Genomic DNA, 26,850 nt, shown 5'->3' with positions numbered 1-26,850 from the left:
CCCCACCCCCCTAGTGAGGGGGTAGGGTGGTTGATGACCTTGAGTTATTTATAGCGCGGCGGTGGAGGCGCTGCAGACTGCTGCCGCGGCTGCACAGACACTCCTCAGGGGCTCCAGCGAGCCGCGTGCCTCCTGGTGTGTATGTGGGTGGAGCATATTTATACTGTAATGTGTGTATATATATATATATATTTTTTTTTTCTTTTAAGATACCTGCCAACACTACAGCTAGAATGCTGAATCTATGCAGAAAGCCTGGCTTTGTTTGGACAACAACAACAACAACAAAAGACGTCAAGCAGACAGCGTTTCTTTTTCGTTTAGCCACAGTTTATTTACATATTTCTCCCGTACAACCAACATCTCCGTCATGAATTCCCTTTTTTTATTGTAACCTTGGCGTCGTTTTGCTATGCTTGTTTTCGTCTTCTTTCAGGGGGGCCGATTTACTACAGCAGTCCTTCTCACAACAGTCCTTTGTCCCGGTATTTCTATCTGCTCCTCCAGCCTGTGTAATCCCTCCTGGTGGTCTTCCTCTCCTCCTCCACCACCACCACCACCGTCGTCGTCGTCGTCGTCTCTGTGCTGTTCCTCCCCGTCCTCCTCCCTCTCTTTATGAACCAGTTCCCGGGGCCCGGGGGGGGGGGGGGTGTGTGTGGGGCTGCGGGTGGGTGGGGATGGCGGTGGGGCTGGGGGGGGGGGGGGGGTGGGGCGGCGCGGGGGCGGGCTCAGTCGACAGGGCCCTGGAAGATGAGTTTGATGTGGCCCTGCTCCCCCGTCAGCCAGGTGCCGCAGAAGGGGCACGCGGCGTGGAAGGCGTGCGTGCCGTGCGGCAGCGGGATCTGGCTCCAGCCCGACGCCGTCCGCTCCGAGCACACGTGGCCGCACGGGCAGAAGGCGTGCGTGGGGGGGCCCGCGTCCAGGTACAGCCCCCCCTCGCAGCCCAGCCACAGGGGCACGTAGGGCCCCACGCGCCGGCACATGGGGCACTCCCGGTCGCCGCCCGAGGCCCCCGGGCCCCCGAGGCCGGCCGGCGCCGTGCCCCCGAGCCCGGGGACGCCGCCGGCCGCCGGCGTCTTATCCTTGCGGTAGCCCCAGTTGTGGTAGCCGTGCACGTGGCCGCAGTTGACGTACACCCAGGGCTGCTTCTTGTCCACGATCTCGCGCTGCGCCAGGCTGGGGAAGGCGAGCGTGTTGAAGCCCACGGGGCACTGGGGCCGCGCCGCGTTCAGCTCCTGCCGCAGCGACTCCAGCTGCTTCAGGGTGGGCGTGCGGCGGAGGCCCGCCGAGGTCCGCCACAGCAGGGTGGCGCCGCACAGGTCGATCAGGGAGCCGTCCTGCAGGGTGTTGGACTCGTTCTCCACCTGGTGGCGGCGGTGGGGAGGAGGAGGAGGGAGGGTTTTTTTTTAAAGATTTTTTTTTTTTTTGAAGGTTTTCTCCTTTTTTATTGTAGAGTAAGACAGGAAGGTATGGGAAAGAGAGGGGTAGATATGCAGCAAAGGACCACGGGCAGGAATCTAACCCCCCCCACCCCCCACCCCCTTACCATTAAGACCACCGGGCCTTAATGGTACGACCGGGCCCACGTCGTGGGTAGAGAGTGTTATGTCACAACTCAAGTTAGAAAAAACGTAGACACTCTACAAGGGGCTCTGTGCAAAGTCTGCAAACCCTTCCTCTCGCACTATGAAATAATTTCATTTTTTTTTATGTGTGTTGTTTTATGTCATTATTATTTGTTATCGGTTTGTGTATAGAAATGAGTCTGCCTTGTCACTGTGGTATTACTCGATGTGATTTGAGAATAAATATGTTGAAAATATCAACAAAAAGATTTATTTATTAATAACTAGTCCCACGTCTATACGTTAGATTAGTATCTTTTTTTGCGGTGTGTTTGTTTTGACCGATCATGCAGCTGGAGGCTTGGATCTGTCAGCGCAGAGTTGGCGACTACAGACGTGGCCAGCGGTAGTAAACTGTGGTAAAGTGTCTGTAAAAGGTTTCAAATCAACACTGTGTCGACCGGCCACTGTAGAAATACACTTATCCTAATCCACTTCTGAAAGCCCTTGTCTAATACAGAGGCAGGCACAGTTTTAACCACCGCAAGCTTCCAAATGACAAAACATCAAATAATAATAGAATAGAGTTGAATCCTGCCTACAGAACCTTTTAGCGTGATGACATTTCACACATGCATAGTGCACTGGTTCCGAACCTTGGGGTCCTGACCCCTATTGGTTTCCCTGATTTGCATGTGCAGTCGCAGGAGATTGCTAAAATCGATCATCTAATATCTATAGCTTATGAGCTATAGCTCATAACTTATAGATCTAGCTAATGGGCCGTAGATATTTGATGATCCATTTTAGCAAACACGTTTTGTCTTAAAAGGTCTCATAGGCCTCTGGTATTTACAAACTTTCACCGGGACGTGAACATCACCGCCAGGCATTGATTGGGTCAAAACTATTAGTCTGGAAGCAGACACACTAAAAAAGCTAAATTACCTATCTATTTTATTTTATTACTGCATTTTATTGTATGTTTGCTTCAGCGTTCTGCTTAATCTTAAATACATTGCACTTTCTACAATGCATTTTTTTAAACTTTGTATTCTTCTACTCATCTATTTTATTCTATTCTTTTATTTTATTGTATGACGGCCGTTTCTACGTGAAGCACTTTTGAGTCTGCCTCGTGTACTATTATAAATAAAGTTGCCTTGCCTAAATTGGCGGCGGGGGGGGGGGGGGGGGGGGGGGGGGGTCGCAGACATTTTCCACAGTTAGACACGGGGGTCAACCGGGGTGGACCAGTAGAACCATCGACCGGCGTGTTCTTTTACCAGTTTCCCCCGCTGCTGGGCCGAGCGCGTCTCCCGCAGGGCGAAGACGTTCCCGCACACCGAGATCTCCCGCCACACGCCCGGCGCCGGCTCCGACACAAAGTCGCCCGCCGGGTGCATGACCAGCACCCCGTTGGTGGTGAGGCCGTCCATCAGGCCGTCAGAGGTCCTCCACTTGGCCGCTCGCTCCTGGGGACACACACACACAAACACACACACACACACACACACACACACACACACACACACACACACACACACACACACACACACACACACACACACACACACACACACACACACACACAGAGACATGCACACATGGGCACGCACACACACACACACACACACACAAACACACAGACACACACACAGACACACACATACAGAGACATGCACACATGAGCACGCACACACACGCACACACACACACACACACACACGCACACCGAGAGTCAAGGTCAGCCCAGTGAGTGATGGGAGAGGCGGCACGGAAATAGAAAGCTGTGAGCGGAAAAAAGCTAACGGCTACGCTAGCGGGGCGGCGATGCTGGAGGAAAACAGCTGAATGAGGTGGATTTCTATGTGTGCGGCGCTATTTTTAGCCCTGCACAAATTGACCACAATGCTGACCACAGCAGCGAGGTAGAGGTATACATCCCACCCGTTGAACAGAAAGAGCACGTGAAAGTCGTTTTTTTTTTCTCCTTTCGGGGAGTGGTACAGCCGTGTTGACACAGAACACAATAAGCACCAACAGCAGCACCGGGCCATTGTGCGATTTGTTCTTTTTGTCCTCTTTTGTCGTTCATTATCCGTCACCTTCTCTCTCTCTCTCTCTCTCTCTCTCTCTCTCTCTCTCACTCGCTCCACTGGTTTGAGTATCATCTGCACCCTCCCCACCCCCCCCGCTTCCCTCTGTACCTTACTCAGACCCAGGGAGGCTTGACTGCCCACCTATTGGGGCGGATGGCGTGTGCGCGTGTGTGTGTGTGTGTGTGTGTGTGTGTGTGTGTGTGTGTGTGTGTGTGTGTGTGTGTGTGTGTGTGTGTGTGTGTGTGTGCGTGCGTGCGTGTGTGTGTGCATGCTCATGTGTGTTGGGGGAGGGGTCTGATACATCTAGGCACCTCTTCAAGGGGGCGGGGCAGCGGGGGTGGGGGGGCGGGGCAGCGGGGGTGGGGGGGGGTGGGGGGAGGGGCAATCATTTATCATTTATACCCTCCGCTGGCCTGCTCTGCGTGAGTACTGTTTCCCTCCTGCCCTAGTTGTAAGGACCATGCATGTTGCATGAGATGGCGTCACCGCCAAGGCTCTGACATCGGCCTAACCTGTAGACATCACACTTAAGTGCCTCCCCCCTCCCCTCCCCTCCCCCCCCCCCCCCCCCCCACCTCACCTCAAGGGGACACGCACACAAGTATAACAGGGGATGATGTAAGCCTTATATCTGTGGTGTGGTGATGTCATCCTGTTACAAGACAAACCGTTTTGTTTGTGTTCTTCGGAGGAGAAAAAGAGATTCCTGCTGACTATTTGCACCTATTCTGATAGTGGTTATTGTGGAGCCATCCCCTGAATGACAATGCTCTGTTTCAGCCGTAAAAAAAGTGTGCGTGTGCGTGTGTGTGTGTGTGTGTGTGTGTGTGTGTGTGTGTGTGTGTGTGTGTGTGTGTGTCCGTCCTCTCCTGGCCTCCTCGCTTACACAGGAGCCAGGAAAGTGGCTGGTTTCTGTTGGCCTGCTCGGTTTTTAGCCGGGACACCTTTCTGCATCGTTATATACACAGTATGTGTATAGTTTGCTTGTGTACAGTATACACCGAGCATAGCGGCCGTCCCTGTTTTCTAGCAGGGCCGTATACATGCATTCGTGTTGGTCAACACTATTGCACGCATCATTGAAAGATTGCACTAGAGTCTGGACTTGCATCGTGGTTAAACACCATTTCTTGACCCTTTTTTTCATCCTCAGTAAGAAGGGTGACTCATTGTGTTTGGTCCGTTTCTGTACTTGTGTCATCGTCACTCGTATTTCCCCCCCCGACATCTTGGCCCCGTAAGCTTACCATCCACCCGTTGGACCGAAAAGAAACACCCTGAAAATACGCATGTAATAATAACGAAATAATAATGCATAAAAGGGTGATGCTGTTTTTAACGCCAAGGTCACCCAGCGATCACACATGGACCTCCTCATAAAAAGGTCTCATTTTCTGATGAGTACCGCTGTACCGTCCCTCATCCTCATCATCCGCCCACTCTTGACACCGTGTACCAGGAAGCACCAGAGACACTACGACTCATCTCCCCTTTCCTCCCCTTCAAATGTTCCCGGAGAGGTTGGCATTGACACAGCGATCTACGCAGAGGAAAGACGAAACTAGAAATACCTGCTGCCACACTGTGCCACCGCGGCCGCGACTCCCCACCAGAGGCGACGCAAACACAGACACGCAAGTCTGATCAAGTTGTGCTTCCTAACAACGCGTGTAACAACATTTACGCGTCGTTAGGCCGTGTCTAACGTTTAGATCCGATATCGATACCGTAGAGACTTGTCATGTGCTGCTACCCCCCCCCTCCCCTCTGGGTGTATGGGGTTGGCCAAATGCCTTTTGACGGGATATTTGCAAACCAGGGTTGGGCGTGCTTTGTTTAGAGAGGTGCATGTCTCGCATTGTTTTGCCTCGCTGTTGAAATGACGTTGAAACTTGCAAGTCACTGAGATTTGCATATTGCTCGAAATACATTGCAAGTAACAGGAGGCTCATTTTCAAAGTGAGACCGCTCGACTTGAAACACAGACGACACATAGTTGAATCAATATCAAACAACCCCTATCTACAGAGCCTTTTTCTTTATAAACTGCTGTATAATCCACGTCAGCATTGTGCACATTTAACGAGGAACGAGGAATGACTGCCCATGACATCATACGCACGACATCATACCCATGACATCATACGCACAACATCATACCCATGACATCACAGCCCCACTCACCCCCAGGAAGATGTTCTTGGAGGAGTCGAAGCCCGCAGCGTAGATGCGGGCGGTGTAGGGCGCGCTCCGCTCACACATGATGCGGCAGGCGTAGCGTGAGATGGTGCTCTGGGCCGACTGCCCTCCTCCTCCTCCTCCTCCCACCCCCTCCCCCGCCGCCCCCTGGCCCCCCCCTCCACTGCCGCCGCCGCCGCCACCGCCACCGCCGCCGCCACCGCCGCCGCCGCCGCCACCGCCGCCGCCGCCTCCGCCTCCACTGCCCCCCGCCGTGTCTGTCACCACAAAGTCGATCATGTTCTCGGTGGACCGGCCAATCTGCCGGAGAGGAGGACAAAACCACGTGTGTTACGGCCTTCAGTTGACCCTTAACACTCCCCATCCCCGTACCGGGGGGGGGGGGCGCGGGAGGTGAGGCTGACCCACGGAGGCCGAGCCCACTGGACGGGCCCCGGTACTTAAAGGAGGGCGGAGCCGCGAGGAGGGCGACGAGCGACACCTGTGTTGGTCCTACGACGAAGGCCCCTGGGAAGTGGGGGTCAGGAGAGGAGCCGAGGATAAGCTAAGCTGGATGCTTTATTAATGCCAGATTGGACTGGTGGCTGACAAAGCACAAGAGAGGACAATATAGCTGCACACACAGTGAGTGGTACTGTTGTCAATGTGAATAGGAACAAAAGAAAAACATTACAGAGAATACAGGTGGACAATATTGGCAGTATGTGCTACATTATTGAAACGAAACATTGTGGACCATAAATAGCATTGCATAGTAGCATAGTAGCAACATGATACAGTATAATGAAGTCAGTGGGGTATGTAGGTAACCTACCTGGAAGAAATGGCATGGGCATACCCTCTCTGCGTGTGTGAGTGTGAGTGTAAGTGTAAGTGTAAGTGTAAGTGTAAGTGTAAGTGTGAGTGTGTGTGTGTGTGTGTGTGTGTGTGTGTGTGTGTGTGCTGCTCACCTGAAACATGTCTGTGTTGGTGTCATGCGTGTACTCCACAATGACAGAGTGGCTCCGCGACAGTGTGTACGAGATGCTGTGCTGGCTTTTGTTGCTGAGGGCCTGCGGATGTGTGGACACACACACGCACGCACGCACACACACACACACACACACACACACACACACACACACACACACACACACACACACACACACACACACACACACACACACACACACACACACACACACACACACACACACACACACACACACGGTTATCCCGGGTCTGCATGGGCAGCTGTATTGTTGTCATTATCGTCATTATAATAATAATCATCATCATCATTACATGCTTTTCAAAAGAGAACAAAATAAAAGCCCCCTCTGTCCGATCGTCACAGCTAGCATTTCCATCCATTAATCGGTGATCGCAGGTTCTGGTTTCATTCAGAACCGGCTTAAAATACCACAGCTGGTTCACCTTCAGCAGACCGGTTGGACTTTGCTGATCATTTCCTCCATTAACCTCCTTTCCTCCCGTCAACAACCTCACCTTGGACACCAGGGGCGTGGAGATGTTGTGGATGACGTCGGGCTTGACGCCGTTGGCCTTCGGCCTCTTGTACAGCGCCAGGCGGCTTCGCCGCCGCCCTTGTCGCCATTGGACAGCGCGCCGTTGTGCCTGAGGACGCAGTGGGGTGAAACAAGTGGCGGTGGGAGTCAGTGGCGTGGCGGGCGGAGGTAAGGAAGACTGAAACGTGAACGCAGTCCTCCGCTTTCTGCACCTTAGGGTCAGGCTGAAGTATTATGTGTCTTGTTTCTGTTCCAGAAAAAGGACAGCCTACTAAAGTGTTTGAAGGATATTTTCTCTTTTGGATTCTTGATTATGGGGCATAAAGCGCTGCCTGAGGTCTGTAGCTCATGTAGTTATGACTACACCAGTTTCAACAGATTTTATTCAAACTGCCCAAATTGAAATGCACAAGCGTTTCTGAGCTATTTGTGACTTTGTAGAGGTTTACTTTTAACGGCATACAGCGCACACGTTTTTTGTGAACAGGATCAATCTGGATTCGTCCCATGAGCATTGACTACAATTCTATTTTGGTTTTCTACAATCGAAACTCCTCCGGGTGGGGATGATGGGTGGTGTCTTATTCAAGAGAGAGACGGGGTTTCTCCGTCAGCCCCTCCCCCCCCACCCCCCCCCCCCCGGCCTCAGGGCGGGGCAGGGCTGCCTCCGACCGGCCCCGTTGTAGCTAACGTAGTTATGACTATAGGATGGTGTCATTCAATATGCCCCACGTTGAAAGGCATGAGCGTTATTCATATTCCAAGGTGTTGCATCATGCGACACCTTCTAGATCTGCACCGAAATGCATGAATGTGTGGAGTTCACCCCGAGTTAAATAGCCCCGCCTCCCCGCCGGAGTGTAACACGCCGACACATGGCATGATTTTAAAAGCGACCCTCAGGTCTCCAGAAGGGATTTAAATGTCTGCCTCATGCAAATGATAAGCCGCCACAGCGGACAGGGCGCAAAGGAACCAAGTGGCTTCCAGACAACCGAATGTTCTCAAAGGGAGGCATTAAAGCTGAGGTTTGCATTTATTTTCCAAGTCATTTGGGATTTTAACGTAAACATGTTTTGTGTACTTTTGAAATCGAACGACGTCCCAATACTATTTTGAGAAAAGAAAGACGGATAGACGACCTATCGTTTAGCAGTAGCAACACTTGGTACAACGCCACAATTAGCATCCCCTAACAACGCCGATCCAGTTTAATCCGAGCATACCTTAACACGTCCTCTCCCAACGTCACACACATTGCTTTCTGTGAGACATCCTTGGGGTTTTCGCCCTGTCTGTGTTTGTTTGTGTCATGCGTTTCCAAGCGATGACTTTGAGCGGTTGAAGCAACGTTCTGGCTCATTGACAAACAAATCGGGGGTAGACGAGACGGTGACGCGAGCGTGCAGCTCCGCTCTGCGTGCCACCGCACATCTGCAATGATTCGTCTGATTGTCTGACTGTACAGAGACTCCAATACCCAGTCGGTCTCATTTATTAAATGAGGCATTACATCAGAGGGCTCTCACAAAACAAGATCCAGGTAAGAAATTAAAAGTCCTCACAGATTTTTTTCTCTGACAAAAAGAACAACATTTGAGTATTACACAAACGTTGTTTTATCGGTAAAATGGTTGTGGAACTTTAGAAACCAAAAAAGTGAAAAGTGAAAAAAGTGTTTTAGGAAGTACCCTGATATATGATGTGCACTGTAACGGTTTGTGCTAATAAAATACATAAACAGGATGAAAAAATGACTTGCCTTGCATTTCTTATCTCTAAAGCTGCTCTGCATTCTCTAGTTGTTGTTTTTTACACAACAGCACTGCAGCACTTTCTGTTCGGGAGCTTCTCCAATTTAAATGTACGCACGCATGTATGGATTGTTAACTTGTGCCCAAAGCACACTGCCGTGTCGGGACGCACGCCGAATAATGATTTTCAGTCATCAAATTCAAGTCAGTCCTATGTGAAGCAATCGAAGAAAAAACAATGCCACACCACAATTTGACCCTGTGCGGTTTGCTCTGTATAAACAATACCATCTTATTAGCTTTCGGCGCCGCGATGCAAATATGAACCGCAATTTCCCAAAAAAGTAATTTCAATGTCATTAAAATGTCTACGTAATTTCCAATGCAAAACCATGCAAGCTCCCCAGCACAAAGGACCTTATTGACTCTCTTCTGAACCATGACTGTGTGCCACTGCTGGCTGGGAGGGGGGGGGGGGGGGGTGGCGATGGGGGGGGGGGAGTATGGCGATGGGGGGGGGGGGGGGGGGGAGCGTTGGGGGAGGGGCAGGTACCCACCCTAAGACGATGAGCTCCCCATACTTGACGGGCTCCTTGTCGCTGGGGAAGACGGGGTCGTGCGGCTGCGGGCCGGTGTTGCTGAGGGGCAGCGGCGGCGGCGGCGACGGCTGGCTCTTGGTGTTGTTGCAGGACTGGCGCAGCTCCAGAGACGGGGCGGGACAAAGGGCCTCCGAGCTACCCTCCAAAACCATACCCTCCGGCCGCGACAGGGGCCCACAGCTGCAGGCCGAGAGAGAGAGGGAGAGGGAGAGACAGAGACAAAGAGAGACAATCCCCTATTAATGTCAAATACTTCAAAAATACTTCATGTAAAACATAAAGATGATAACAATGTTTTGACTATGCAAATGCCTGTTTTCGGCCATGAAGAGAGAGTGTGCGAAAGATAAGAGTGAGAGAGACACACGCACACACACACACACACAAAACCATGCAGACACACACACAGTGGAAAAAACTATTTGAATAACAAAGTGTTTCCAATGCAAACAAGAAGCATCTGTGAACAATTCTCATTAACGTTTCTCCACTCTCCGCTCTCGCCTAAGCCTCAGGTTCTCTGGGTGAAAACACAAACACAACCGAGGCATTTCTCTTCCGGCCCTACCTCAGGGCGAATCAGCCACATGATTCCGCATTGTAAAACATCACAGAACCCTCTCCCATAAAACCATAAATCCATCTACCATAAAACGAAAGATAATACGATAGTTTTTTATGATAACGCTCTGAATTGGCCTGAGCTCTGACCAGAAACCAACATGTAGGTCTATTTTTCCTGAATTGGAAAATCCCCAATTTAATCAAGATTAGTCTGATAGAAGGTATGAGCCAGATTTGAATTTGTATTAATAAAGTGAATGCGTAAGCGAGTGGTATCATCATCAAATATAATCATTACTAAACCGCCAGAAGTGAATCCGGGCCCATTAGTCCACTAACCCAAAGATCAGCAGGAGACGGTGGCCTTAATGCGTGTCATTACTGACACAACACCGCTGGAAACGGTGCCATTCCCAAATACCACTCAAGTGCTGCGAGTTCTGTCAACCCAGGGCATTTACAGAGCAGCTTCCTCTAATGACACCATCACTAATAATAACAGGACAGGCCCATAGCATTCAGCCTTTTATTTCCCCTCGCTGTGTCACTAAACAAACCCTGTACATCTGCTGCCACTCCGCCCCCCCGGCTCCAGCACCTATCATAACCTCAGAGGTGATTTCCTCCCTTTGTGAGGAAGTGTTCAAATTGAGCTTCTGGGAACCATTTTGGAAACGGCTGCAAATGAAAAAAAAAGAAGGGAACAAGGCTTTAGACGTGAGGAGGAAGCGGAGAACAACAGGGCACGGCACGCGTCCCCCACGCCGTTCTCTATGAGCGCTGCCATTTGGAAAGCTTTCACAGCTAACCGCCAGATAACGTCCATCGACTAGCTGTCTGTATCTCCGGGAGCCTTAACAAAGCCATCGGCGGGGGCCCCCGGGGGCCAGGGCGGGCCCAACAGGAAGGGCGGCGCTGCTTCGACATTATTGGCTTTCATTTGCACAGCATTTCTTTTATTGGCGTGCCACTTCAGAGTGTTCTCAGGTAGCCGCTAATTAAAGCACACACACACACACACACAACGCGCACTCCCACTGTACACATGCCAACCTCACTATCATACACACACACACACACACACACAGACACAACGCACACTCCCACTGTACACATGCCAACCTCACTATCATACACACACACACACACACACACACACAACGCACACTCCCACTGTACACATGCCAACCTCACTATCATACACACACACACACACACACGCGCACTCCCACTGTACACATGCCAACCTCACTATCATACACACACACACACACGCGCACTCCCACTGTACACATGCCAACCTCACTATCATACACACACACACACACACACAGTCATTCAATAATTATAAGGTTTCTCGTCCCCGATAGTATAAGAAAGCGTCAAGCGACTTTGTGCCTCGTCGTGTCCTTGCGTGGATCACCATTACGGCTTCAGCCTTGATCTTCGCACGCACGTAAAACACAAAGGCCCTGGTTCTAACTCAAGCGTTTTAAACACCAGCTCCCAGAACCTATTATTAATCAAAAGTAGGCGAGAGAGAGACCACCTACACACACACACACACACACACACACACACACACACACACACACACACACACACACACACACACACACACACACACACACACACACACACACACACACACACACACACACACACACACACACGCCGTGGGAGCTTTGTTCTTCCTCTCTGTTGCAGAGATTAAATAACAGGCCGCAAAGCTTTTACAAGGGCGGGCTCTGCAACACACTGCTCCGCAGTATGGAGCTCCCGCGAAAGTTTTCGGAAAGGAGTGACTTGTAAAAAAATGAATCTCCTTATTCACCTTGACGACTGTTTCACTGTCACAATCACAGTCTTTAAGGGGCTTCACACACACACACACACACACACACACAGGGATTAAGAGATGATGATGAGAGTCCCATATGGGTACTTTGTATTCTAGGGTTTCCATCTTCCAGGACTACATTACCCACAAGTCAACCTCAAGATTTCTAAGGGCCCCCAACGAACGGAACACCTCTTCTAATAATCCGATGACGGATGGCAAGGAGCCGGCTGCCATTTCATTAGCTCTATTGCTCTCCATCAGCCCTCCCCCGGATATTGAGTTGGCAGATGGGGGTGGGGGAGTGGGTGGTCTGGGTGTGCCTGGCTCATGAGGATTGAGAAGGAACAACGGTGAGGGCATCATGGGAAGGACACTGTGTGCGATGTGTGTGTATAAGAAAATGCAGGGTTGGAGCTAAAACCATGACCTTTTAGCCACACTTACACCCCCCCCCCCCCCCCACACCCCCGACGTCAGTATCATCCTGTGTGTGTGCATGCATGTGTGTGCGAGTGCATGCGTGTCTCTCTCTCTCTCTCTATCTCTCTACACTGGGAGGAGGAGCAGGAAGGAAAGAGGCTAAATAATAGTGGAACATATGATAATGTACATCATCATCATCTCAACAGTGGAAGACTGTGGAGAGCCAGATAGGTAAAGGGTGGGAGATGACGGAAGGAAGGGAGGGAGGAAGGGAGGGAGGGAGGGAAGGCAGGACCGGCCTTGTTTTCTGCGAGGCTTGAGAGACACTATGGAACACATCGATTATGTGAGGGAGAAATAGGAGAGAGAGGGAATGGGGGAGAGAGCGATTGGAAGAGAGAGAGAGAGAGAGAGAGAGAGAGAGAGAGAGAGAGAGAGAGAGAGAGAGAGAGAGAGAGAGAGAGAGAGAGAGAGAGAGAGAGAGAGAGAGCGACTGCCCAGATTGAGTATGTGTGTGGGGGTCTCTTTGTGTCTGTGCACGTGGCCGAGCTACGAGTGCCGCCAGGCGCGTCCATGCCGGTGCTTTTGGCAGGGTGATGGATGGCCTGCTTCTGTGTGCCACGCATTTTCTAATCAACCCACAGCCACGTCCTAGGGGTGGGGCGAGAGAGAGAGAGAGAGAGAGAGAGAGAGGAGGTTTCTACTTGGAGGAAACCAGGGTGGAAGAGAGAGAGGCATTGAGAAAGACACGATGGAGAGAGAGGAGAGGGAGAGGAATGAGGGGAAAAAACAAAGAGCCACCTGACAATGGCAGACAAAGGAGGAGGAGGAGGAGGAGGAGGAGAGGATAATAGAAGAGAGCGAGATGAAAGAAAGGAAAAAACACGGTATGGTCCACAATAAGAGAAGAGGGTGGGTGAGGAAGACTGGACTGGAATAGGTCTCAGGAATCCCAGTACACACACATCGTATCCCATCATAACAGTGAACCACGGCTGTTTTTATTGTGCTAAATCACACTCTGTAGTAGTACCCACCCACCCACCCACCCCCACCCCCACACACACCCCCACCCCCACACACACCCACAAACAGACACAGACCCACACACACGTTTATGGTTTATTATTGTATTCCTATTTTTGTAGTTTATATCACATTCTCCCTTGTGATCTTTTGTTCTAATACGATTCACATTATGGACGAATGATGGATGATGGCAAGGCAGTTGTTACTGTTCTCATATCCAAAGGCCCCAAAACAAGAGTATTACATCAAGAATTGTGCTGCAATAATGTGAGACTCCCTAAAATACTGGCCCTGGAGCACAATGCACGCCAGATACACCAACACACCATTCTAACCCAGGCCCCTCTACTTATTTGCACACTATATCTATTAAGTAAGCATAAGCTTTAAGCCCTATGGGAATTAATGCAGGAGCACCTCTCCGCTACTTACAAAATGAAAAAAAGTATCCTAAACTCAGCATAGTATGCCTATAAGTAAGGAAAAGGAGTATCATTCAGGACAAGAAGTGTGATAAATTCAGCCTATATAACTCAGGACAAGTGTGCTAAATTCTGCTTGTATAAGTCAGGACAAGAAGTGTGCTAAATTCAGTGTATATAACTCAGGACAAGAAGTGTGCTAAATTCAGCTTGTATACAGTCAGTCAGAACAAGAAGTGTGCTAAATTCAGCTTGTATACAATCAGTCAGAACAAGAAGTGGGCTAAATTCAGCTTGTATACAGTCAGTCAGGACAAGAAGTGGGCTAAATTCAGCTTGTATACAATCAGTCAGAACAAGAAGTGGGCTAAATTCAGCTTGTATACAGTCAGTCAGGACAAGAAGTGGGCTAAATTCAGCTTGTATACAGTCAGTCAGGACAAGAAGTGGGCTAAATTAATCTAGTTAGTCAGAATAAGTGGGCTTGTATACTATTGAGTGAAAGTCAATGAATCACTGATCATTCCTTATGTGTGGGTAGCGTATCTTTGCCAAATAAAAAACCCAAGAGTAACCCAAGTATTGTACCAAATAGAAGTGTGAGTCGTAGACGTAGGGTGAGAGAGTGAGAGACGTAGGGATGAAAGCACCGGTAGTCGCACGCAGGGGACGGTTTGCATATCAAAGCAGACTGATGTACGTCACATGTGGAGCGCGTCACACGCCTGTACAGCAGTAGCCCTTTACTGAACATATCCAGATTAGGACCGTGTTTTGGTCGGCTGTCACTATTCATTCAATGCACACAAGGGCAGGCTATACCCTAGTGGTTAAGCCGCTGGCCTTGTGGCCAAAACGTTCTGGGTTTGAATCCCAGTGCCTCTAGGCATCCTTGAGTAAGAGGCCTATCCCATATCATTAATGACGTACCAATTTTAAAAAATCACTGCAGGTCGCTTTGTAAGAAAAAAAACATTGGCTAAAATAACTCGATAGTAAAACAGCTGAATGAGAAAAAGAGCTAAAAATAGTAACATGCATATAGATCTTGACAAGCAGCTAGAAGCATTGCTTTTTTTTTTTTAATTCACCGTTGAGACGATCGAAGATGCAAGCAACTGCCATGCAAGCAAGTCTATAAGATTAGGGGAATGAATGACACATCACAACAATCGCATACATCCCACAGAATAGGCCAATCCATTGTGGCCTCATGATATTGATGATGTTTGGTTGACGTCGTTTGACTCATGGCTCCATAGGCCCCTCCTCCACCTTATCTCCACCTCATCCCCCACCAACAACCCCACCCCTCTGGAGAAACCAAGCCAAAACCTGGACATCGGGCCAATTTGCCCAGGGGTGGAAAGTATGTCACACTGGGATCAGTGGTAGAATTAGTCAGAGCCGAGAGTCATCTGTAGTGAGGAATTGAAACGCCGCCCTGAACACATTAAGATACGTCAATGCAAAGGGGCGCGGCCTCATGGTCTTCAAGAAATGGCAGCCAATCGGATTAAATAACATCAGTGACCCATTGTGCCAAATACAGTCGGAAGTGAAGCCAAAACGTCCCCTCTTCTGAGAAAAGCCTTCTGTGCAAATTTTCTAATCATCTTTTAACCTTGTTATTCACTCCATTTCCGATAAATGCTTTTGATTGGTCCAGCGACTGCTGGCACCACCCTTCTTTTTATAATTCTTTGTGTGACACTGGTTTCATGATGAACTAAAACTCCCGCCCCCTACCGCTGATTGGTCCTGTCATTTGCTAACCTTTGGGAGAGGATTTCAACAAGCCTGAGGCCAGTTTGAGGCAGGGAGAAACTGAATGTGAACTTGCACATTAGGATGGTCTCAGGCGACTACAATATGTCACCACGAAAGTTTGAAATATATCTATTAACATTATATATGTATCGGCAACTGTTTATGTTCTTTATGGTCTCTCCCAGCACTGGTAAAACCTCTGGCACAAGGTGGCTGCTATGGTAGACCTACCACAACTGGCAACACAATTAATACTCACCTCCTCATCCAATCAATTGACTCTCCTACACCATTCCCCAACCCTTTTTTTTTTCTTTTCTTATTTTTCTGTTAAATCCCCTTATATTCCTTTTTTTTCTCTCCATGTGTTCCCCTCGCACTCCCACCTCTAATCCTAATTATTTGGTCCATCCATTTGTCCATCATTTATTTTCTTTGTATTCAAAATCGAAGGGGTGTGACAAGTGGAATTTACCTGTCCACAAAAGTTCCACCCAGCTAACCAGACACCATAATATGTTTATCCAACGTTTTCCCCCGGGTGCTGTTATACTACAATACCCTTCCCGGTTTGTGTGTCACATGTGTGTAATGTTTCATGATAGGTATGTTATTTTTTTGCTCTCTGTGTTTGTAACCTGAAGCTACTGGTGTACATGGAGTTTGGAGGTGGGTTCTGTTGACAATAACAAACTAGACAGGGTTCCCACTTGTGGGAGGCAGTCAAAGATAGACGCCACCTTGGGAGCACCCTAAGGCCATAATGAGCGTGACAGTAAGGGCTACATCGGAAAAGCTCCGTCATTTCCCCAGGTGAACGCTATCCTCATTGATGTCATTCAACGTTCAACACCCCCATGCCCCCTCCTCAACTAACAACGTAAGAGTTGAGCCATCTTGCGCATTACATCTCCGAGTGATTAGGCCTACTCGGTGGCCCTATAAAAAAAAGCCCATCTCTGCTTAACCGTAAGCAATCTGTAACAATCGTGGACAACACGAGACGATTCATAGAAACATACAATTAGAAAACACACACAACAGGTTCACCCATCGCTGTTGAACACAAAGAGAAACAATGTGTTGAATGGTAGCCTACGTCTACGCTCTCTCCTCGGCGATGAGCCTATGCCCATTGTTTTGTTTATGTCTGCGACTTCACCCCGCGGATTGCAACGGCTTGCATTATCCCGTATTACACAATACTACTTAAGATGCGGTATATACATGACGACTGTTGTCTCACCAAGACAAAGCCCCCTGTAGAGAGAACAGACAACAACATTAATCCTGACAACATCTGTCACTTATCTAGGCCTATGGACATCAAAAGGTGTTTGCCATCGTAGCTTATAGGAAGACGTGTTGTTTTTCCTCCCTGGAATTAAGCTCTGAAGGCGGGCACACAAGGGATTCCACGGAGCAGACAAAACAAGAACCACTACATTCATCCCCATCCTCATCACCGTCACCATCATCCTCCTCCTCCTCTTCACCACCATCATCATCACCACCTCATGAAAGCACCAACAGACTCCTCATCATACTGGCAACATGGGAACAATAAGGGAGAGAGAAAAAGGGGAAAACGACCGACCGCCTCTAAAAAAAAGACACCATAGCATTTATGTACACGAATACAAAGGGTGAAAAGGGGGGCAACATTAAAATGAACAGGCTACCCGCTGATGTTTGACGAGTGCGGTCCGGTGGCTGTGCGGTTCCCCGGGTCGTCAGTCCCCGTACGGCCTTGAAATCGAGAAGCGTTGCGTTAAAATAACACTGGTGAAGAGGACTCGTCTAGAACAACCGTAGGAGCGCGCGGTCTGCATTGCCTCTCCGCTGTCATCGAATACGCTGGGCCACACACTACACGATATGCGTACTCCTCTCTCCGGTAGAGCAGTCACGAACCAGACGTCCCCCGTCCGTTGTCACGCCTATCTCCCTAGCGCTCTGAACAACATAGAGAATAGAGAGAAAACGCGGAGTCACACACACACACACACACACACACACACACACACACACACACACACACACACACACACACACACACACACACACACACACACACACACACACACACACACACACACACACACACACACACACACACACACACACACACACACACACACACACACACACACACACACACACACACACACACACACACACACACACACACACACACACACTCTCGAGCGCGCACCGACCGCGTCCCTGCGGTTGGTCGGAAGGGTCACGTGCTCCTTGCGTAACTCCGCCTTCGGATTTTCACAACATTCTAGCCCCGCCCACAGAGCCCGCCCACGCGCAGCTGTAGAGCGCACGGGCTGCCTAGGGGCCGGGGGGCCAACATGCGCTGTTCACACGGGGAACTCTGGTCTGGTTGAGGGACTGTCGTTGTGTTCACGGACGGCGTTGTCATCGTCTGTCCTAAGGGGGGAAAAAAAATGAGGTTTAACATTTCACGTTATTAAATCGACGATGTGGTTTAAATAGGTTAACATCAACAGAACATGTGGTACACGTGTGCAGCTGCGTGAGTGAGTGAAAATATAACACAATAAATTCGCTTTCTTGTCTTTCCACGTAGGAATTATGGTCCGACATGTGAGGATTGGGAACTTTCAATCTAATTGAAAGAATGATGACAACACATAACACCACATTTTGTGGCGTGTGACCCTTCTCCCCCTGTTTCTGGTTGTGTTTCGCCTCAGCGAAGGACGGCTTTTTTTGTTGTTGTTTACGACTCAGATTTATGGAAGAGTAATATGTTGCACCAATAAAATAATGGGCCACAACAATTTTTTGTGTTGCAGTGTTGCAGTTTGCAGTTGCTGACATCTACAGGTGCCCCCTGGATGAGGCAGGTGTATGCGGCAGTGCGTGATGACGTAGAAATGCAGCGCCGCTCGGAGGAAAAAAAAACCCTCACTAGCACGTCAGGCTTATCTTGTTTTGAAAAGGCTTAAACAGGCAATTACGGAGCTATATCGTGTCGAATGCTTTCCGCGTTGGATGGTGAAGAAACTAACCTATTGCCAAATCATCATTGCTTTTTTTTACACGAGCCACTGATCCGTTTCCCTCGCCATGGTAGATGATGACGAGTTATTCTCCTCATATCGGACCAAAGAGGACATGGATATCAATGGCGAGTTCGTATCCCCGGACGGGCTGTGCTGGATATCAGTGTTTTCCTGCCTACTACTCGCATGTTCCTACGTAGGGAGTTTATACGTATGGAGAAGTGACCTACCAAGGTACGGGTTTAGTTGAGTTGTTTATAGAGCTTAAGACTGCAACTACTTAGCCTGGATTATAGCCTATGTTTTGTGTTAGCTATTGACCTGCTAACCTAACTTCCTGTTGCATAAGGAAACGTGTGTGATTATACCAAACGTCTTCAAGTCCCTGTAGCTCGGCTGGCGGTGACTGCTTGACATGTTAAATGTTGTTGATGATAACGGGTGTTTAAACGTTACTCTTCCACCCCTGTCTCTTGCTGTATCTGCTCCGTCTGACAGGGATCACCCCACGGTGATCAAGAGACGCTTCACAAGCGTGCTGATAGTGTCTGCGCTGTCACCTGCTTTTGTGTGGACATGGAAGGAATTCACCGGTGTCAGGGTGAGTCACTGTCTCCGATGCAAATGATTGGAGTCCATGATTGGAATGAAGTAAAATTATGTGATGGATACAAGGCCATTAAGTGTGTGTGTGTGTGTGTGTGTGTGTGTGTGTGTGTGTGTGTGTGTGTGTGTGTGTGTGTGTGTGTGTGTGAATTATGTTTATGCATCAGCCCACTCCTTCCTTGCTGGCTCTGATGGGGATCCGCTTTGAGGGGCTCATTCCTGCCATCTTACTTCCCCTGCTGCTCACCATGGTAATACACACAGGCACCAAACACACACTGAGATGTGGCCAGGGGCTCCAAATGGGCTGTATGTGTGTCATGTGGGAATCATGTGGGAGCAAAATTAGGTCAGCCTTTTGCAAAGCAACTGATGGCAACTCTTTGGTCATGTTTTATGATAACCTGAATGATATTTTGTCAGTAATGTGTAATCATAGTGTGGATTTCTATGAGAAGTGTCCCTATTGGCTATACAGCACAGCTACGGGCATGAGTATCCATGTTCAAGTTAATTGACTGGCCACTAGTATTGTGTAGGTGTCAGTAGGTCCTTTCAAAATGATGTCATCCATCGAGTGTCCAAGGGTCGAGTAATGAGGTTCCTTGATAGTTTTAGGAATCGTTTGGGTCCATAACGATTTTAATGTAAGGTTTGGGAAGCTGTCAACCTACCTTACAAAGCTCTGTTTGTGCAGAAAGCAGATTAAGTGGCCAATAAATAAGGCAATTGTGTAACAATATAAAATATATATATATATATATATATGTAGGGCAGGTACTAAAACCATGCAACCCTCACGCAAAGTTAAGGTTACTTTTGCATTATCCTATCGTAACGTGACAATCCTCCTTCTGTTTGTTCCATGCCAATACATCCTACATGCATATATCCCACCCCACATACTGACCCTGTCTCTGTGCACCAGATCCTCTTTCTGGGCCCTCTCATCCAGCTGGCCATGGACTGTCCCTGGAGCTTCTTGGATGGCTTACGAGTAGCTCTTGGTGAGAAAAAGTCAGATTGAAGAGCATTTGCAGGGTGGAATAAATTAACAAATGGGGGTAGCGAATTGGCTTGGAGTCCAGACGTGCAAAGAATTTTAAATTGGGGTGATCTTCCTAACGCCCCCCCACACCCCTCTTCCACACTCATTGTATGTTGTACGTCCTGACACTTAATGTACGCACTTATTGTATGTTGTATGTCCTTGCACTTAAAAATAGTACTTGGAATTGCGTAGTGTCTTATCCTATTTAGTTTTGATTTATATGGGGAATGGTTTAACCTAACAATTATCAGTACTTGGTTCTATGAACATCCTTACTGTACCAACAGCAATATTTTGTTTCTCTTCTTCTTACAAATGTATTTGTGTGTAATGTAATTGTAAGTCGCTTTGGAAAAAAAAAGTGTCTGCTAAGTGCCCTCAATATAAAAATGTCTAAATGTAACCTGCCTTCCTCCCCGGCCTCTCTCCCCGCCCCCGCAGACCCGTGGTTCTGGAGCCTGTGTGCCAGCGACATGCGCTGGCTGAGGAACCAGGTGGTGGCCCCCCTCACGGAGGAGCTGGTGTTCAGGGCCTGCATGCTGCCCATGCTGGTGCCCTGCGCGGGCCCCGCCCTCGCTGTCATCACCTGCCCCCTGTTCTTTGGCGTGGGTGAGTGGTGCTGCCCGGACGCTCTGTGGGCCCCCAGGCCATATATCCGTAGTGCATACTTACATACTCAACTTTTTTCACTTCCGTTGTAAACTTGTGGCATAATTCCCCAAAAAACTCTATAGTAAAAGAAAAAATATTCTACCTATGCAGCAGCTAGTGATTCGCACTTATGAAACTTGGCTGACATTGAATTGAGCCAAAACAATCAATATATGGATTCCCAGATTTATATTCAGTCACTCTGTCGCTTTCCAGTAAATTATCTGTTTTCAATAGTCTATGCAGTAATCTCTGATGGCAGCCAGCCAGAGTTTTCTTTTCATGGGTTGAAGCCAAAAGCCCTTGCATTGGTAACTGCTGGGAAAGCAGCATTTGAAATGCGCACAAATATTATTTCGGAGAGTCTGCTTAGATGGACCATGAGTACCATATTGCCCAATCTCCGGCCAGACTCTGATATCTGTAATTGTCCAACAATCAGAGTTAGGTTAATGCCATCATCTGCATTACCGAATTACATTATTATTCTTCTGTTCCCTTTCACAGGCCGTAAATCGGTTTTCCCCTCCCTGCAGGCTTAATCGTGTTGCGGTCATTACCACTGTGCATCATCCTGTATATGTTGTTTTTTTAACAAGCAATACACTTCTCTTTACCAGCCCACTTTCACCACGTCATCGAGCTGCTGCGCTTCAGACAAGGGACTATCTCTGGGATCTTCCTCTCTGCAGGTGAGCACAAACATCATCATCCTCATCATCATCATCATCATCTGCCCCCTAGTGGCCACATGCATTCTGTCTGGGACAGGTTGGCCATGAGTCAATGATCTTTTTATTTCTTCCTCTCATTCTCCTCCTCATCTCTCCTTTCTTACTGGTTCTTTTCTTCCTCCCCTGTGGTATGCTGCAGTGTTCCAGTTTTCCTACACAGCCGTGTTTGGGGCCTATACCGCCTTCATCTTCATCCGAACTGGTAAGTGCCCTGACCTCGGGCAACTCTCCCCTTAAAGGGATAGTTCAGGATTTTGGACATCGGGTCTCATTTCCAAGTGAGCCAGTGTGTTATTTATCATTGGAGACCGTTTTCAACACTTTTCATTCAGTCCTTCTAGTTGCAGAAATCGCTGGCGCTAGGCTAGCGCAAGTCGAGGGGAACTGCTAGCCTGCCATTAAAAACAGTATTACCCACTCCAAAGTACACCCAATGCAAACCAATTATAATGCCAGACTATCGATGTAAATGTCTGTGTTGATAGAATAATATTAGAAATAAAACTATTCTTGTATCGCAATGATCACATTACATTTTGGGGGACTACTTTCTCAGCAGCGGCGGAATTTCACTTTGCTCCGGTGTAGCAACCAATTCACTACAGCAGAAGGTAAACAGAGAAGTGCACTCCAGCTGCCGTAGCTTGCTTCCAACTACAGGGATTATAAACTAAATGCAATGCGATGCAAGGGTAAGTTTATTTCTAACACTATTCTATCAACACATTTACATCGATAGTCAGGCATTATAATTGGTTTGCCTCAGGAGTGGGTAAAACTGTTTTTATTGGCAGGCTAGCAGTTCCCCTCGAGTTAGCTAGGCGCTAGCCTAGCACCAGCGATTTCTGCAACTAGAAGGACTGAATGAAAAATGAAAACGGTCTCCAATGATAAATAACACACTGGCTCACTTGGAAATGAGACCCGATGTCCAAAATCCTGAACTATCCCTTTAAATATGTACGTTGAATATTAAAATTGGAATGGAAATTATTTCTCATGAATTGTTGGTGAATGGCTGTCAATGAAGTGGTCTGAACCCGAATGTCCTCCTTAGTTTATCATACACTTTTGTAAACTTTAAGGAAATATCAAACTATTATATCTAGGTGTAAGAAGAGATGGCGCCGTCTCCACGTTATCGATTTTATCGAATCATTTGTTTGCGTTAAGTACCAACACAACAAACGTTTCCCCACCAATCCCATTCCCCCCACCCCCCTCTCGGTGGCGTTCCCCAGGGCACCTGATCGGGCCCGTGATGTGCCACTCCTTCTGCAACTACATGGGCTTCCCCGCCGTCAGCGTGGCCCTGGATCACCCCCACCGCACCACCGTGCTGGCCTGCTACCTGCTGGGAGTCTGCCTGTTCTTCCTCCTCCTCTTCCCCTTGACGGAGCCCGCCTACTACAGCCCGCCCACCCCCGTCTGCACCTTGGCTCCTCGCCTCACCTCGCTGTGTCTGTCCTGAGCCCCGGCTCCTGGCCCTCCCCCCCTCCCCGGCGGTCTAGGCTGGGTCTTGGATCTGGAACGGTGGGGAAGGCTTAGCCCTGGAACCCTCCCCGGTGCCGGCCTATTCACCGAGGGGCAGGGGTCTAAGCCAGACATGCTACGGGCTACCGAGCAGTGAGGCCAAGCTAAATGGTGTTGGTGGCATCACCGTCGAGGGGTCATGATGGATCACTCTTGGCGTTGAAGCACCAGGGTCACCAGGTGGGAACATTGACCTGTGCTGCTGAAAGAGCTACAGCCTTCTGGACACATAGCGGTTGGCTAGGGGGACATGGTGGTTTGGAGTGTTACCGTGGAAATACTGCAATTGTTATTGTGGTTACTAATAAGGATTGGCTAAGAGAGTGCAGGGTTTGTATGGCCCGTCGCAGCACTAGTCACTAGTTTTGTGATGGAATCTAAGTGTTTATTGTCTAGAGTAACCCCCCACTGGTTTGTTTGAGTTACACCCCACCTATGTTTGAGGTAAAATTTTACTCACGGCACACTTTTTGTGCTGTGAGTTCAGACCAAAGTTGATGGTTTCTGGCCCTAGATGGCAACAATCTCACAAGCAAAGTAACTCCCACGACTAGTTGCAGTCGACTCTTTGCCATTTTATTCACCCCTGTGTTCTCCACATTTCTCTGTTAAGGTACTTATGTAGTCGGCCAACAACGTGTGTGTGTGTGTGTGTGTGTGTGTGTGTGTGTGTGTGTGTGTGTGTGTGTGTGTGTGTGTGTGTGTGTGTGTGTGTGTGTGTGTGTGTGTGTGTGTGTGTGTGTGTGTGTGTGTATAAAGGGTATCCTGGCTTTACATCTAGGCTACAAGAGTTAACCCTGATGCCACCTAAACTAAATATATAAACAATATGGAAGTTGGAGGGTCTTTTAGTTCATTTGTTTTACGGTGGTTTCATAAATTAACTAGTTGTGTGGGTGGAAGGGTTCCTTTTAAAAAAAGAAAATGTGTGCTAGAACGGTGAAGCTCAGATGTAGGTCACTGGCGACATGGACACTCTAAACCACTTTGTTCGCATGCTGCTACAGACCATAATTGCAATACAGATTAGGGGGGAATCCCCAAGTGCTTGTACTGACGACATTAACATTTTTAAAGAACAAAGTTTGAATCGCCAATATTTCCTCCTGTAGAATTGAAACATGTCTGGTCGGGTATATCCACAATGTCCCCTGTTACATTTGGTTTCTTTAGAGTAAATGTTGGGATTGTTGATTTCATCCAGCTGTCGAACTGACACAAGGAGACTTTTTGGTTGTGGATGCTCTCAACTAGAACGCATAAGACGATCATATTATTTAGCCATGGTGTACACGTCTTGACGATATGTAAATGTAGGCTCTGAGCTTGTCTGAAAAAATTGAAATGTGAGGTTTTTTTTATAGCAATAAATGATAGCGTGTTCTAGGCTAGTGGGATAGAACTTCAAGTGAGAGGTAGAAATGGTAGCAACAATGCTGTGTATGGTACTTTGGGTGTTGGGCTGCACTTGCTATGTCTCACCACCAGAGGGCAACATAGTTACGTGTCTGTGATAGGGGCCCTCTTGTTTAAAGGGCCCCCTGCAATTTGACTTGGGCTCAGTCAACCATCGCTGCAACAAAAACCAATTGACTCCCCGTGTGCTTTTTCATTTGTATATAATTGTTTCTGGGTTTCCTCTGGCTAGATCCCAATAGAGGATATTGATGCATAGATGAGTGAATGCATCAATCTACGAGCTCGCCTCGACCTGACATCACTCTTCTCGCTGCTCTATGTGACCACATGATGAGGGTGCTACAGGCGGACACCAAAGTGGCTCAGTCTCCATTTCTTTTTTATTTTCTCTTCACTTTAAATCCCCAACATTCACAGATCCCAATTTGGTGCTTGACGCAAAGATTAAGATTTCACGTAGCGACAAAGTAGGCAACTCTTGCATCCGACTGTATTTTTATCATCCTCGATCGTCACCTCGTTTCAGGGAGAGCGGACGCTTTCTGGGCAGCTACTTGACGAATGGCATATGACAGAATCCTGTTATTTTCCTGCGAAAAAGTATGAATCTTTTATTTTGGTTATCGTGAACTAGATTAACATTACAATGCAGGCGAGGTCATCAGAACTCGCCACTGGTCTGTGCTCAACAGCTGTTGGACGTCACATTTATGAAACGAAATGGGCTTTTAATTCTTTGGGGCTTTGTTGCTTTTGTGCTTGTATTTTATTTTTAAAAATATGAAAAGCTTCTGTTCCTAACTTGAATTTGATGTGAAATTGTATGGCACTGGGTGTGGGGCGTCATCTCTCCCTCTTGTACTGAACAAAGACACCGGCATATTTATTTTCTGCAGAACAGTCTTAATTTTAATAACCATGCATCATCTGCATATACACTGAACAGACAAATCTATTTTTGCTAAGTTATATGCAGCGCTGCAGTTTTAATATCACCAACCACCAGAATACGAATGGCAAAACATGCATTTGACTACGACAGAGCTTTATAATTGGCCATATAATAAATAACGAACTTCACAGATATTTGTACCGAGCGCTATATTTTGTAGTCAGATCTATTTTGGAGAATGTTACCAGATTGTACAGACATCTCTGCATGGGTTTTACGTTCACGTGCCACGGTTGCACAGTGCAATCACCCCGGGCCCGTTGGTCAGAAAGTCTGTTTTAAAATGCCAATCTTTTACAGTCTTGGACATCTCATACTGTAACAAGGTGAAACATTTGTAAATAAAAAACAAAACGCTTCAGAGAAATTTGCCTTGTGTTACTTACACCGTAGACAACACTGCTCATCACAAGTCTGACATTAATAAACAATGTTTTGACATGGCAAGAGTGCAGCACTGAATACAATCAATTTCACATCGTGTTAAATGTCCTCAATGTGGTGGTGTGAATCAATTATGGTCTGGCGGTGTATGAATGTTTCTAATCAAAGCCTCTAGTGCCTAGTTTCTGAAAGCATATGTCTTCGATGTTGCACAGTTTCTCATTACAATTGTGATTCAATACCTTGTAAGTTGGATTGGATATGATTATCACTTTGATGGTCAGAAATGAATCGACTAAATGTTTATGTGCACATAATGTGTGGCAAGCTAAAGCCACACATTACCCTACTTGACACCCTTCTCCTGTGGGAAATGTGCAGAACACATGTATTGGTTCACATGGTCTACAGTCAAACCTTTTAATACTAAAAAGAAAATGATTGTAGATACATTTACCCTAGGCCTACTCCATTTAATTTGAATTTCTTATCAGTTATTGAAGCTGCTGTAGATTCGTTTGAGGGTTGTAAATGAATCCCTCCCTCTCTACATTTCTCTGCCGTTGAGAAGCATGGCATCCACGCACACCTGTCGCGGAGCTGTGATAAGGCGGTGTGCGCAAATGTGATCGGAAGGCAAGACGGATTCCTCGATCCGTCAGGGAAGAGATGCCCTAATTGGTCAGAAAATCAACTGAATT

General features: G+C 48.0%; 2 protein-coding genes across 2 annotated transcripts; one reads left to right on the top strand and one right to left on the bottom strand.

The window, feature by feature from the left end:
* Positions 1-389: 389 nt before the first annotated feature.
* On the bottom strand, positions 390-17,972 carry peli3 (pellino E3 ubiquitin protein ligase family member 3). Its single transcript, XM_084487620.1, is given in 9 exon segments — positions 390-1,364; positions 2,852-3,040; positions 5,852-6,166; positions 6,817-6,918; positions 7,355-7,455; positions 7,458-7,483; positions 9,686-9,907; positions 17,461-17,527; positions 17,665-17,972. Coding segments are annotated over 7 exon segments (1,563 nt in total). The 5' UTR covers positions 9,880-9,907; positions 17,461-17,527; positions 17,665-17,972; the 3' UTR covers positions 390-728.
* A 759-nt stretch (positions 17,973-18,731) lies between these two features.
* rce1a (Ras converting CAAX endopeptidase 1a) lies at positions 18,732-26,102 on the top strand. The gene is made up of 8 exons (XM_084487143.1): positions 18,732-19,053; positions 19,318-19,420; positions 19,593-19,676; positions 20,354-20,432; positions 20,918-21,085; positions 21,748-21,819; positions 22,001-22,063; positions 23,103-26,102. The coding sequence occupies exons 1-8, from the start codon at positions 18,884-18,886 to the stop codon at positions 23,330-23,332; spliced, it is 969 nt and encodes a 322-aa protein (XP_084343269.1). The 5' UTR covers positions 18,732-18,883; the 3' UTR covers positions 23,333-26,102.
* The last annotated feature ends 748 nt before the right edge of the window (positions 26,103-26,850 follow it).

Source organism: Micromesistius poutassou (genome assembly GCF_964030765.1).
Source record: "Micromesistius poutassou genome assembly, chromosome: 23".
Taxonomy (NCBI): Eukaryota; Metazoa; Chordata; class Actinopteri; order Gadiformes; family Gadidae; genus Micromesistius; species Micromesistius poutassou.
Note: the sequence above shows the minus strand (reverse complement) of the source record. Positions and strands in the feature narration are given on the sequence as shown.